Source organism: Pteropus alecto, unplaced genomic scaffold, assembly GCF_000325575.1.
Source record: "Pteropus alecto unplaced genomic scaffold, ASM32557v1 scaffold45, whole genome shotgun sequence".
In the NCBI taxonomy this organism is placed as follows: domain Eukaryota; kingdom Metazoa; phylum Chordata; class Mammalia; order Chiroptera; family Pteropodidae; genus Pteropus; species Pteropus alecto.
Window position 1 is genome coordinate 20,899,478 of NW_006442491.1, and position 12,837 is coordinate 20,912,314.

General features: G+C 31.8%; 1 protein-coding gene across 2 annotated transcripts in view; it reads left to right on the forward strand.

Moving 5' to 3' along the window:
• The window catches only part of ITCH (itchy E3 ubiquitin protein ligase), a 145,052-nt gene that overhangs the window by 117,627 nt on the left and 14,588 nt on the right, over positions 1–12,837 (forward strand). For both annotated transcript variants that reach the window (XM_025039970.1, XM_006921736.3), the window contains exons 15-20: positions 4,379–4,451; positions 5,317–5,388; positions 8,043–8,131; positions 9,878–10,037; positions 10,289–10,422; positions 10,745–10,885. In XM_025039970.1, the coding sequence (XP_024895738.1) occupies positions 4,379–4,451; positions 5,317–5,388; positions 8,043–8,131; positions 9,878–10,037; positions 10,289–10,422; positions 10,745–10,885 (669 nt within the window). The remainder of the gene's footprint in view (positions 1–4,378; positions 4,452–5,316; positions 5,389–8,042; positions 8,132–9,877; positions 10,038–10,288; positions 10,423–10,744; positions 10,886–12,837) is intronic.

The window sequence follows — 12,837 nt, forward strand, 5'->3', positions numbered from 1 at the left end:
ATCAGCCACCATTTATCTCCAGAACTTTTTTATCATCTCATACTGTAACTCGGTACCCATTAAACAATGACTCTAATCCTTTTTCTCTCCTGGTTCCTAATAACTACTATTCTACTTTCTGTCTTTATGAATTTGACTACTCATATAAGTGTAATCATACACTATTTATTACCTGTGACTGGCTTATTTCACTTAGCATCGTCTCCAAGATTCATTTATGTTGTAGCTTGTATCAGAATTTCATTCCTTTTTAAAGGCTGAATAATATTCCATTCTGTGATTATATCACATTTTGTTTACATGTCTGTTTGTGGACATTTAGGTTGTTTCCATCTTTTGGCTATTGTGGATAATGCTGCTATGAATATGAGTGTACAAATCTCTGTTCAAATCCCTGTTTTCAATTCTTTTCTGTATATACTCATAAATGGAATTGCTGGATCAAATGGGAATGCTGTTTTTTTGAGTCACTGCCATACTGTTTTCCACAGTAGGTAAACTATTTTACATTCCCATCAGTAATGCACATGAGTTCCGGTTTTTTAGTCCACACCAACAGTTTGCTTTCTATTTGTTTTTTATAATGCCATCCTATGGGTATGAAGTGATATCTCATTGTGGTTTTTGTTTTTATTTCTCTAAAGATGCTCACAGGGTTGAGCATCTTTTTATGTGCTTACTGTCTATATATCTTCTTTGAAGAAATGTCTATTCTAGTCCTTTCCCCATTTTTGAATAATTTTTTGTTATTGAGTTTTAGAAGTTCTCTATATATTCTGTGTATTAATCTGTTATCAGCTATATCATTTACAAATATTTTCTCCCATTTTGTGTGTTGCCTAAGAGTTTTACAGCTTTAGCTCTTACATTTAGGCCTTGAATCCATTTTTAATTAATTTTTGCAAATTGTGTCAGGGGTCCAATTTCATTCTTCTACAAGTGGATATCCAGCACCATTTGTTGAAGACTGTCCTATCTATGTGAGAGTTTATTTCTGGGCTTTCTATTCTGCTAGTCTGTATATCTGTCTTATTCCAGTACTACACTATTTTGATTACTGTAACTTTGTATTAAATTTCGAAATCAGGAAATATGAGTCCTCCACCTTTATCATTCTTTTTCAAGAGATTCCATATGAATTTTCTCGAGATTCCATATGAATTTTAGGTGGATTTTTCTCTTTCTGCAATTGGGATTTTGATAGGGATTGCATTGAAGACGTAGTTCACTTTGGTTGGTACTGACATCTTAACAGTATTTAAGTCTTCTAATCCATGAACATAGGCTGTCTTTACATTTATCTGCTGCCTTTAATTTCTTTCAGCAACATTTTGTAGTTTTCGGTCTGCAGGTCTTTTACCCCCATGGTTAAGTTAATTCCTAAATATTTTGTTATTTTTGATGCTGTTTGTAAGTGGAATTGTCTTAATTTTCTTTTCAGATTGTTGATCGTTAGTGTATCGAAATGTAACTCATTTTGTGTGTTTTATGTTCTGCTTTGCTGAATTTACTTACTAGTTCTAACAGGTATTTTTGTCTGGAATTTTTAGGATTTTCTGTATATAAGATCACATCTTTAATCAGAGTTAATTTTTACTTTCCAATTTGGATGACTTTTTTTTCTTGCCTAATTGTTCTGGCTGGAACTTCCAGTACTGTTGTATAGAAGTGGTGAAAGCAGACATCCTTGCCTTGTTCTTGTTCTTGATCTTAGAGGGATTACTTTCTTTCATCATCGAGTATAAAGTGAGCTATGGGATTTCGATACATGGCCTTTATTTTGTAGAGGTGGTTTCCTTCTAGTCTGAGTGTGTTGAGTGTTTTTATCAAAATGATGTTGAATTTTATCAAATGCTTTTATTTGCATCAATTAAGATGATCATGTGGTTTTTTCTCTTTGTTATTAATGTATGGAATATTACATTGATTTTTCATATGTTGAACCATCCTTGCATTTCAAAAATAAATCCTACTTTGTCAAAAGAATTAAAATATTAATCCTTTTAATATACTGCTGAATTAAGTGTGCTAGTATTTTGTTGGATTCTTGTAGTTTCTTTGTCTGACTTTGATATCAGAACAATTCTGGTCTCATTACTTTTTAATTTTATACTTTCTGTGTATTAAAAACTTCCATGTTTAAAGCAGAAACTAGGAGTTCAGGCCAGTTAGGTATTAATGAAATTAGAAATGACTTAGATATGGAAATAAATTATAAATAGATACTGTCGTATCATTCATTTTAGTTATAATTAAGTTTGGATACATACAACAGAAAATCTCAATACATTAGTGGCTTATGTACGACAGAAGTCTATTTCTCTCCATCATTTAAAAATGTGGCCCAATGGGGCTTACACAAGACACTACTGAGTAATCCATGGTTCAAAGAAGAAACCACGAGAAATTAGGAAATATTTTGTACTTAATGATAATAAAAACACAACTTGTGGATTTAACAAAAGTAGTCCTCAGAGGAAAATATATTGTTTAAAAGACTAGATTAGAAAATAAGAAAGGTATAATATCAGTGATCTCTGCTTCCATATCTAGGAAACCAAAAAAAGAAAACTTCTTCCAAAATAAGTACAAGAAAGGAAATAAACATAAAAGCAGAAGTCAATAAAATGGAAATGAAACAAACAATAGAGAAGTCAAAGCTAGAAGTTGGCTCTTTGAAAAAGGTTAATAATATTAATAACCTCTAGTAAACCTGAGAGAAAAAAAAAAACCACAAAGTACTAATATGAAAGTGAAAGAAAGACATCGCTACACATTCTACAGACGTTAAAAGATGATAAGGGGTATATTTTGAATAACTTAATGCTATTTACAGCAAACAAATTCCTTGAAAAATACAAGTCACCAAAATGGACATATGAAATAGTAAATCTGAACAGTCTTATGTCTGGTAAAGAAATTGAATTCATAATTAAACAATTTCCCATAAAGAAAATTTGATCTAGATGGCTTCACTGGTAAATTTTATCAGTACTATAAGTAATAATATCAGTCATATTCAAAACCATTCATAAAATATTAGAAATGGGAACACTTCCCAGCTTATTTTATGAGGCTCCTATAATCCTAATACCAAAATCAGACAAGAACAGTATAAGAAAATTGACTAATATTTCTATAAACATATGTATAAAAACTTTAACAAAATAATGACAAATTTAGCAAGATATAAAAGGCACATTACAATATCATCATATGGAGTTTATCCCAGGAATGCAAGATTGATTTAATATATAGTGTAATTTACCACATTATCAGATAAAAGGAGAAAAATTATGATCATTTCAAGGAAGCACTTGACAAAATACAATGCCAGTTTATGATAAACTCTCAGCTGTCTTGGAAACTTTCTTACCTGAGAAATTGTATTTACAAAAGACCTACAGCTAACGTCACATTTAATGATGATTTAAATACCTCTTAAGATCATGAATAAGACAAGGAAATCTACTGTCACTACTTCCATTCAACAATGTATTGGTAGTGCTATGAGATAAGAGAAAGAAAATATATATAGGAAAGGAAGAAGAAAAACTGTTTTTTTTTTTTTTTCCACACAGATAACATAATTGTGTATATAGAAAATCATAAAGAATCTAGAAAAAACCACTAGAGCTAGTAAGTGAATTTAATAGTATTGCCGGATACAAAGTCAATATACAAGATCAATTTATCGTTACATCGAACATTTAGAAAATGAAATTAAAAGTAGTTCAGGGGAAAAAGCAAATAAGCCAGTGATATGAAGTTCAGGGCTAGCTTGGTGTCATTGACCTAGGCTTCTTTCTTTCCGTTCTGCCATCCCAGACCATGATCTCTATCCTCAAGGTTACCTCATAGTTTGGGATAGCTGCTGAAAACTTGAGCTATCATAGTTACACTGCAGCTGTAAAGTGAATATCAAATTGGAAAGAGAAAAAAATCACTTCTAGCTACCTAGCTCTCTTTAAAAGAGCCTTCCTGGACATCCTATATAACACTTATAGCTTATTAGCCATAGTTAAGTCACACAGCCACACTGGGAAATGTGATCTTTATTGTATCAGTCTGCCCAGGTAAAAATCAGGAGTCTGACTTAAGGACAAAGGAGAGAATGGATTTGGGGATAGACAACATCCTCAGATTGAACCTACTTTACCTACCTCTGTTGACTGTATAATAGAAAAATCCCACAATAATGGCTTTAAAAAGATGAAAATTTATTTCTGTCTTTTAATTTAAAAATAGGGGAAATAGTCCTGGTGGTAAGGATATGCTGTATTACGGTATTTTTGTATTTGACTGCTAAGTACTGAAGGATTGTTGTATTTTGCTTTTTCATCTTATAAGCAACTGTCATATTAACATTCTTCCTCAGAGACAATGGACCCCAGATAGCCTATGTACGAGACTTCAAGGCAAAGTTTCAGTATTTCCGGTTCTGGTGTCAGGTTAGTATCAGGACTATAATTCTATACTCCCTTTCTGTTGTTATGTTGCTTATGTTACACAGTTGCTGATTGTGGAAAGAACTCATAGGAAAACAGGTAAAATGAAAAATATCAGAATCACTTTCTCCTATTCTTACATCAAAGAAATAGATTTATCAGTTTGATCATTTTGTGGCTTCTGTTATCCAGAAGAATAAATTTGAAACCATTCGAATAAGAAAACATCGCTGCTTTCTTCCCAGTACTCATTACTTTCAGATTGCAGAAGTCCTCAAACAAATGAGTTAAAACATTTTATGTATAAATTGTAATCAGCTCTTTTCATAGCTAGCATTTGATATAAATTACTTTGATAGATACCTACATTTATATATCAGTTTGATAGATACATAATACACGTATTACATGCGGTTATATTCAGAGTATTTTTCTCAGATGTGATCAGTTATTTCTGATGTATAAGTAAATATTTACTGAATTAATGATTTCTCTATAGGTCCTAAAGAAAATTAATGTGCTATTCTAAATGTTACTGTGATAAATATTTTTAAACTTCAAACTCAAACCGAGCCCATGTAAGCAAGAAGAATCTAAATTAACATTTTGAAAATAAAATTAAGATTTATTTGACTCATTAAGTAAGCACGGTGCATATGGGGTCTTGTTTTCCTCTGTATCTTATATATCAAATGATCTATAATTAGCACGAATGCTCACAAATGCATGGTTAAATATTATTGAATATAAATTCATTGTCTGCTTGTTTCTGTAAGCATAGACAAAAGTAAATAAAACTTTATCCTCTTGGGTTTTTGATAGGCCATTTTAATGGTGAGAGTTGACTTAAGTCATTCTTATATTTCAGCAACTGGCCATGCCACAACACATAAAGATTACAGTGACAAGGAAAACATTGTTTGAAGATTCTTTTCAGCAGGTACTGGTTTTATCTACTCACTAATTTGTCCCTGGCTGCCAGACCAGAGCCACCTTTAAATCTAAACAGTCTTGGAACTTTTTGATTTGAAGTCCTTGAATTATTAAGTCTAATCTCATTGCCAGCTACCTTAGTACTTAAAATTTAAAAACATGCAGATAGTTTTTTGTGTGTGTTTTTTGCTTTTGAAATGTCTGAGTAACTTAAAGTGATTATTGAGTTTCAGGTTTCCATTTCTAAACTAAGTGTTTGATTTGAAATAGATATTTAAGTAAGAAAAGAGACTTTTATGTGAAAATTATTAGATGGGTAGAAAAGGAATGGGGAAGATTTTGTTTATATAGTTCTGTAATACTTGCAATTTTACAATAAGCATGGTACTCTTTTCTTTTATATGTTCAAATGCATCATTTTTTTTATTTTTAAAACCCCACAAAACTATTACTATAAGAAAAAAGTTGAGTGTAGGTTTAAGCATCGTACTCTTATAATTTAAAAACAAAAAAAGGAAAGAAAGTAAATTGGTCATCGGTGGCAATATCTGTAAAAAGATGTTTTCAGAAGTCATCACAAATTTTTTTAGTTGTCTTCAGAACCTGAGTTGATTTACTATTTACTTTTATTTTGCAACTTTGTCAACCAGCTGCAACTAAATGTTAAGTGATTTTGTTATAGGGATGATTAAGAGGACCAATGAAAAATGTCTTAATGTGAAAACATCCAGTTAGTCCTTGTTTTATGGCCAGACCTGGTTGTGATTCTTTATTATCAAGCCCCTGTGAAAATTGTGGTAGCTACAGCTTCAAGAAGTGCCACACTGAATGAATGCAAAGGAAAAGCGATTTTCCAAGATAGTTGACAGTAGCTAGCTTCTTGCTTTCAGAAAGTTATGTTTATTTCCTAATTGGAAACTCAGTTATTAACATTGAAAGGAAAAACTAGTTAGCATCCAGCTAAGTAGGAGCAAATAGCTTTTTAGCAGCAGAGCTTGGCTAATGCCATTTAGAAGATTATGAGTCATTTTCTTGATCTGAAAGAAGTTTCCAAGGCCATTCCCCACCCCAGTTATTACCTATTTCCAATTTTCGTATTCATAACCACTGCATAGTCACTGAGTAATTTGGTGGGCTAGTTTTTTAGAACATAACTTGCCTGTAGTGGTGCTGAAATCTGCAAAACATGATTAAATACCCCTTTATCTTTTGAAATCAGAGGCTTTTGCAGAATGACGGACCAAATGGTACAAAAACAATTGTTTAAAATTTTCATCCTAGACATTTGACATTTATTAAATAAGTATGAAGTAAAAACTTGAAAAAAATTATTGCTTTGGAAGAGTGACAAATCTGATAGCAAAATTGTCATCAGTTTTTTTTCATAACTGTTGGATAAGTTGTTTTTGGTAGTCAGTGTTTTTAATAACGTAGCACAAGTGCTTATGGGGAAAGTTGCAGGAAAAAAATTTTTCCTTTATATTAGGTATTTGTTAAAGGATAATATTTAAAAGTATTTTTTTCCAAGGAACAGTGAATCCCCAGGTATCAGACACAGGGCGCAAAGGAACAACCAGAATTTCCAAGAGAACAGTCACAGGTTTGGGGGAACAGCAAGAGAGAACAGGGACTGCCATAGGGTTTGGGGAATAGCCATAAGGACAAGAAATAACCAGAGGGAGCAAGGAAAGAACAACAAAAGAGGATATTTTTAACCTGTAACATCTCATTTGCATTGCTGTATATCTACCCTATAGTATTTGTAGAGTATTTGTCAAAAACATGTCATAAACATTGAATTTTTTGTTACATAAGGGATTTTTTTTTTGTTTGAATGAGATATGAATTCATTCAAATGATATATTAGTTTTGTGGGAACTGAGAGAGCCCTGACATAAACAGGTTACTTAGCCTGTCTGGATATTTAAATGTGAGAATTCATTCTTATCACTTCCTAAAATAGAGGCATTGTATCAACTTCTCCCTCTCTCCAGGGTCTGTTATTTTTCTTAGAAGAGTAATATTTGTAATGTACTACTGGCCCAATTGGGCCAGTAATTTGTTTTACAAAAGAAGAACCCAAATGACCATCAGTTGTAGCTTATTAAATCTACTGTCCTTAAATATGAAGATAATCTTATTAACCACTGTAGTGGGACACAAAAATTTGAGTAGATTTTTCAGGTATTTATAGGTTCCTACTGAGAATGAGTTTCTAAAGTTAACTATATTCTCTTTGCAGCCACTGTTTTTCATTTCCAAGTTAGCCAGTCGCTATTATGTATACCTTTGGACTGTAAAACAAACCCAAACCTGCCAAAACCAAAACAGACAAACAAACAAAAGGACCTCTGACCATGCCAACAGTTATCCTGCCCTTAAGCAAGCAAGAGAAACAACTTTGTAAGATAATAGTAGGGTCATTTAAAAAAATTATATATGTATAAAGCATGTAAAGATGTAGATATGTATAATATATAAAATATTATGAAACTTTAATGTATTTTCTGTATTTATAGTGTTGACTAGACCACAAATACCATTCTATGTCATGGGGAATTTTAAGTTACCTATAATGCGGGAGATTTCAAACCTGGAAGTGGTAGAATGGTGTTTCAACAACTACTTTTACCAATTCTTTTTTACATTATTATTTTGTAGATAATGAGCTTCAGTCCCCAAGATCTCCGAAGACGTTTGTGGGTGATTTTTCCAGGAGAAGAAGGTTTAGATTATGGAGGTGTAGCAAGGTAGTGATAATATGAATACTCAGAACTTAGTTCCTTTCCTCCAAAGGTATCATTATACTTTGCTTGCAAGTATTATTTTCTCAATCTTATATTTCAGGAAAGTGAGATATAGCAAATTATTGTACCTTTATTCTGAGGCTACAGAATTTCACCAGCATTAATTGAGAAGGTACTCTGAGGTACTGCTAGTTGATTTCACACACATCACTTATTTAATCCTCAGAATAACCCTGTGAGATAGAATTTTAAAGGTAATAGTGAGATTTAGAGACTCACCTAAGGCACATATACTAAGTTGTAGAGCCTGGATACAAGCTTTGCATCATCAAACCAGAAGCCAGCGTTCAATCTCCCACCTTATGTCTATTCCACAGAGCATACAAGGCCCTATAGTGATCAAGTCATTTTCCCCATCACAGATTACTGATAGAGGTAATAATCACTCAATTCCCAACTGAGATTAATATATGTTTTGAGAATATAGAAGTCTGTTTAAAATAGGAGTTGAAAATTTTAATTCTACTTTCTTAATATTAGAGCTTCTAGTCAAACCCTAGAAGATAGACTGCTTTGCTTATTTCATAACAACATATTATATTAGGTTAAAATTTTACATAGCAGTGGCAGTGTGGAAAGGCAAGGACTTTGGAGTCAAGACTGGATTGCAATCCTTTTACTGCACTCAGTAGTATGACCTGGGGCAAATATCTTCATCTGTAAAACAAGAATAGTTATATCTACTTTTCTAAGATTATTGTGAAGAGTAAAACTACTGTTTATTAATGACCTAGTTCAAACCCTGAATCTTTGTGTACTCACTAACTGGTGGCTACATTTTAGTAGTTTTTATTTATGTTGTGTTTCAGAGTTCACATTTCAAAATGTATGAAGTTGTCACAGGTAAATAATAAATGAGTAGAAACATTTGATTTTGTACAGGTTAGAGATAGTTTAGGAGGAAGGCAATTATTCAATTAGAAAATCAGCCAGCAGTTTTAAAGTGTTAAGCGGCATTACCACCAGAGGCCATGAACTAACAGGAAAAGAAATCTCAGACACAAGATGATATCACATGTATTGCCCCAGATCTGCTCCACTTACTGTTCTACCAGACCCACCCATGTTATATTAATTAGTAACTATAATCTTATGTTAATAGTGGTTGGTATTTTCACAGCATTTGCATTAGGACTTCTTGGTATTTTTCTAATGAATAAGTGGCTTGAATTAAGTGTTATTGCCTCTGTGAAATGGATTTTTTTTCATATTTGTCTAGGATTTAGAGAGCAGTGGTACTTGATAAGGATCACTGTGGGTCTTAGTAATAGATGGAATAATATTAGACTCATTTTAGCTGCTCTAACCACATGAGTCAAAAGTGCAGTTTAAACTTGCCCATGTATACTATTTCATCGATTCTAAGACTAACATTTTCATATTTTAATGTTTCTGAAATTGGCATGTGTTTCACAATTATAATTGAGAAAAAAATTTTTAGTGGTTCATCAAATAATGGTGTCTTTAAAGATGATTATGTCTTAGATTCTTTGAAATATAATAATAAGCAGGGTGTAAATATCTCCGTAAAATAGATATCAGTTTGAACAGAAACAGTAAAAAGCAACTTGAGATTAGGAAACTGACCAGTTGAGTGTAGATTCCTGAGAACTTTGTAGCACTGCACATTGATTTGTTGGCATGGTTACTTACAAGATTTTTCACCTTAAATTTTTTTTTTGATTTCAGAGAATGGTTCTTTCTTTTGTCACATGAGGTGTTGAACCCAATGTATTGCCTGTTTGAATATGCAGGGAAGGATAACTACTGCTTGCAGATAAACCCCGCTTCTTACATCAATCCAGATCACCTGAAATATTTTCGATTTATTGGAAGGTTTATTGCCATGGTAAGTACAGTTGGAGAACTGTGTTTACTTTGCTAATTCAGCATTACTAAAGCATTGTTTAACTTTCTCATCTGAAATTTTCTCATCGCTAAGATATTTCTGTGATTGGATTTGTTGTATTTGCCCATCTCCCAGAAATATGCCTAACAGATCACATGACAGAGGAGCCTTTTTTAAATGAACTCATGTAACATTCTGAAATACAGTGACTATTATAAAATTATCTTAAATGGTATTGTTTTCTTGCATAGGCTCTGTTCCATGGGAAATTCATAGACACAGGCTTTTCTTTGCCATTCTATAAGCGTATCTTGAACAAACCAGTTGGACTCAAGGATTTAGAATCTATTGATCCAGAATTTTACAATTCTCTCATCTGGGTTAAGTAAGTTTGTTTCCATTTAATTTATCAAAATATAGTCTATATGCTTTCATTATGGTGTTGATAACTTATCTAAACTATAAACATATAACTGATTTATTAAATTTAAATGGTCTACATTAAACTTGACTCATTATTCAGTATAATAAATTTTACAGAAATACACCCAAAATCTTAGGCAAAAATATGACTTTAGAGCATAATTTATAATTTTCTTATTTTCATATTATAGTTTAAAAGTAATTATTTAAGAACATAGTCCTTCAGTTAAAATTTTTATATGATTTAATTAGTGTAACAAATAGTGTAAATTTCATTTGTGCAGAGAAAACAATATTGAGGAATGTGGATTGGAAATGTACTTCTCTGTTGATAAAGAAATTTTGGGTGAAATCAAGAGTCATGATTTGAAACCCAATGGTGGCAATATTCTTGTAACAGAAGAAAATAAAGAAGAATATATCAGGTGAGAGAATTCTTCTTTTGACATAATTTGGCCTTTCTGTTGGATTACAGTACATTCAAAATTGGCAACATTAGTGGACAGTATTTCAAAAAATAATTTTTGCCTTTTTACTAATCGTTGTTAGAACTGATTGTGTATTATTAAGGACATAATTGATCATTTTTCTACCTTGTAAGTGTTGAAAGAGGAACAAGGAAAGTGCTATGGGAAGTCAAAGGAGGGAGACATCTAGTTTTAATCATGAAGCGAGTAGCTGATGATATTTAAGTTGAGCCTTGAAAGTTGGGGAGGATTCAGTTTTGCAGAAATGAGAGATGTTATGAGCAGAGAGATGGAGGCTGGAAAGCATGAGTCACAAAGAGTAACTAGGGAAGAGTAGCCATTGTTTGTGTGGTGCTGTCAGAGTTGATATCCCATTCTGTCATATACTGCATTTCAGAAGCCAAGGAAAATGAGGAATCTTTAGGAGATGCAGCAGCTATTCAGTTATGATAATCCTTAAGGAAACAGTTAGAACAGTTAGACCGGTGGTAGATTAGGAGCCAGACTGCAAGAAATTAAGGAATATATTCAGTAGACAGTCTAAATTTCTTTTTCAACAAATCTGGCAACAAAATAGTGAGAGAGAGGTAGGACAGGTTCTTGTGGAGGCAGAGGGTAGAGGAACTATCTTACAAGTTAATTCAAACTAAATCTTACAAAGAAGTAGTCTAGTGGTGCTGTGATTTTTATACCGTCTTTCTGGTATATTTTCTATGTAATCAGAAGTTTGAAGATTTATAACGTCATGGAAAAGAATTCTAGTCATATAGAACTTTGCTTCAAAAGTAGTAATTTTGATGGTAGAAGTAATGCTAGATCACCCTTTGAAATACCAGTTCTATAACCACTATGCCATGTAACATGTCGTTAAAAAGAATCTCAAATTAATATGCAGATATTTTCATGGAGCATATTGAAAAAAATCAGGTAAAATTTTTAAGTAAAATAATGGTTTAATGGTAAATATTCTCTTATGCTTTGCATTGCTTCATACTTTTAGTCCCTTGCCTGCTTTTCTACTTCATAAATATTAAGATATCCACTCTAGCTTTCTTGTGATTAGTATTTATATGGTATACCTTCCTCCATTCTTTACTTTCAGTCCTGTGTCTTTGTATATAAAGTATGCTGCTTTGAGAGAGACCAAAAAAAATCTTATAAGCAGTGTGTTCTTTGGTCTTATTATTTTTATCCAGTCTGTTAATCTTTACGTTTTAATTGTACTATGTTGTACATTTACATTTAATGTTATTACTGATAGTTGGTCTTAAGAATTAAATCTTACATCTTGCTATTATTTTTCCCTCAATTTCTTTTGTTCCTCCTTTTCTGCCTTCTTTTGAATTAATAATTTTCAGTTTGCTTTTGTTATTGTTTCTGTTGGTTAACTGTACCTCTAGTTTTTTTAGTGTGTGTTCTAATGATTATAATATTATACATCCTTATCATTTATAATTAATATTCTATTAATATATTGATACTATATAAAATATAACTTATAATGTTATACTACTTATACAGTATAAGAGGCTCATAATAATATTTTATTTATCTCCAGCTATTTGTGCTTATTGTCATATTTTCTTACATTATAAACCTCATAATACATCATCATTATTATTATTATTATTATTATTATTGCTTTAAACAATCAATAGATTTTTAAAGAAATTAGAAAATATAGTCTTTTATATTTATTGACTTTAACATTTCTGGTTCTTTTTATTTCTTCCCACACATCTCTTTTTCCCTGTGGGATGATTTCCATTCATCTTTAAAAACTTTCTTTACCATTTATCTTAGTGTGCACCTCCTGGCAATAAATTCTCTCAGCTTTTATCTGAAAACATGTTTATGTCACCATCAGTTTTGAAGGATATTTTCACTAGATTTAGAATTCTAGATTTATA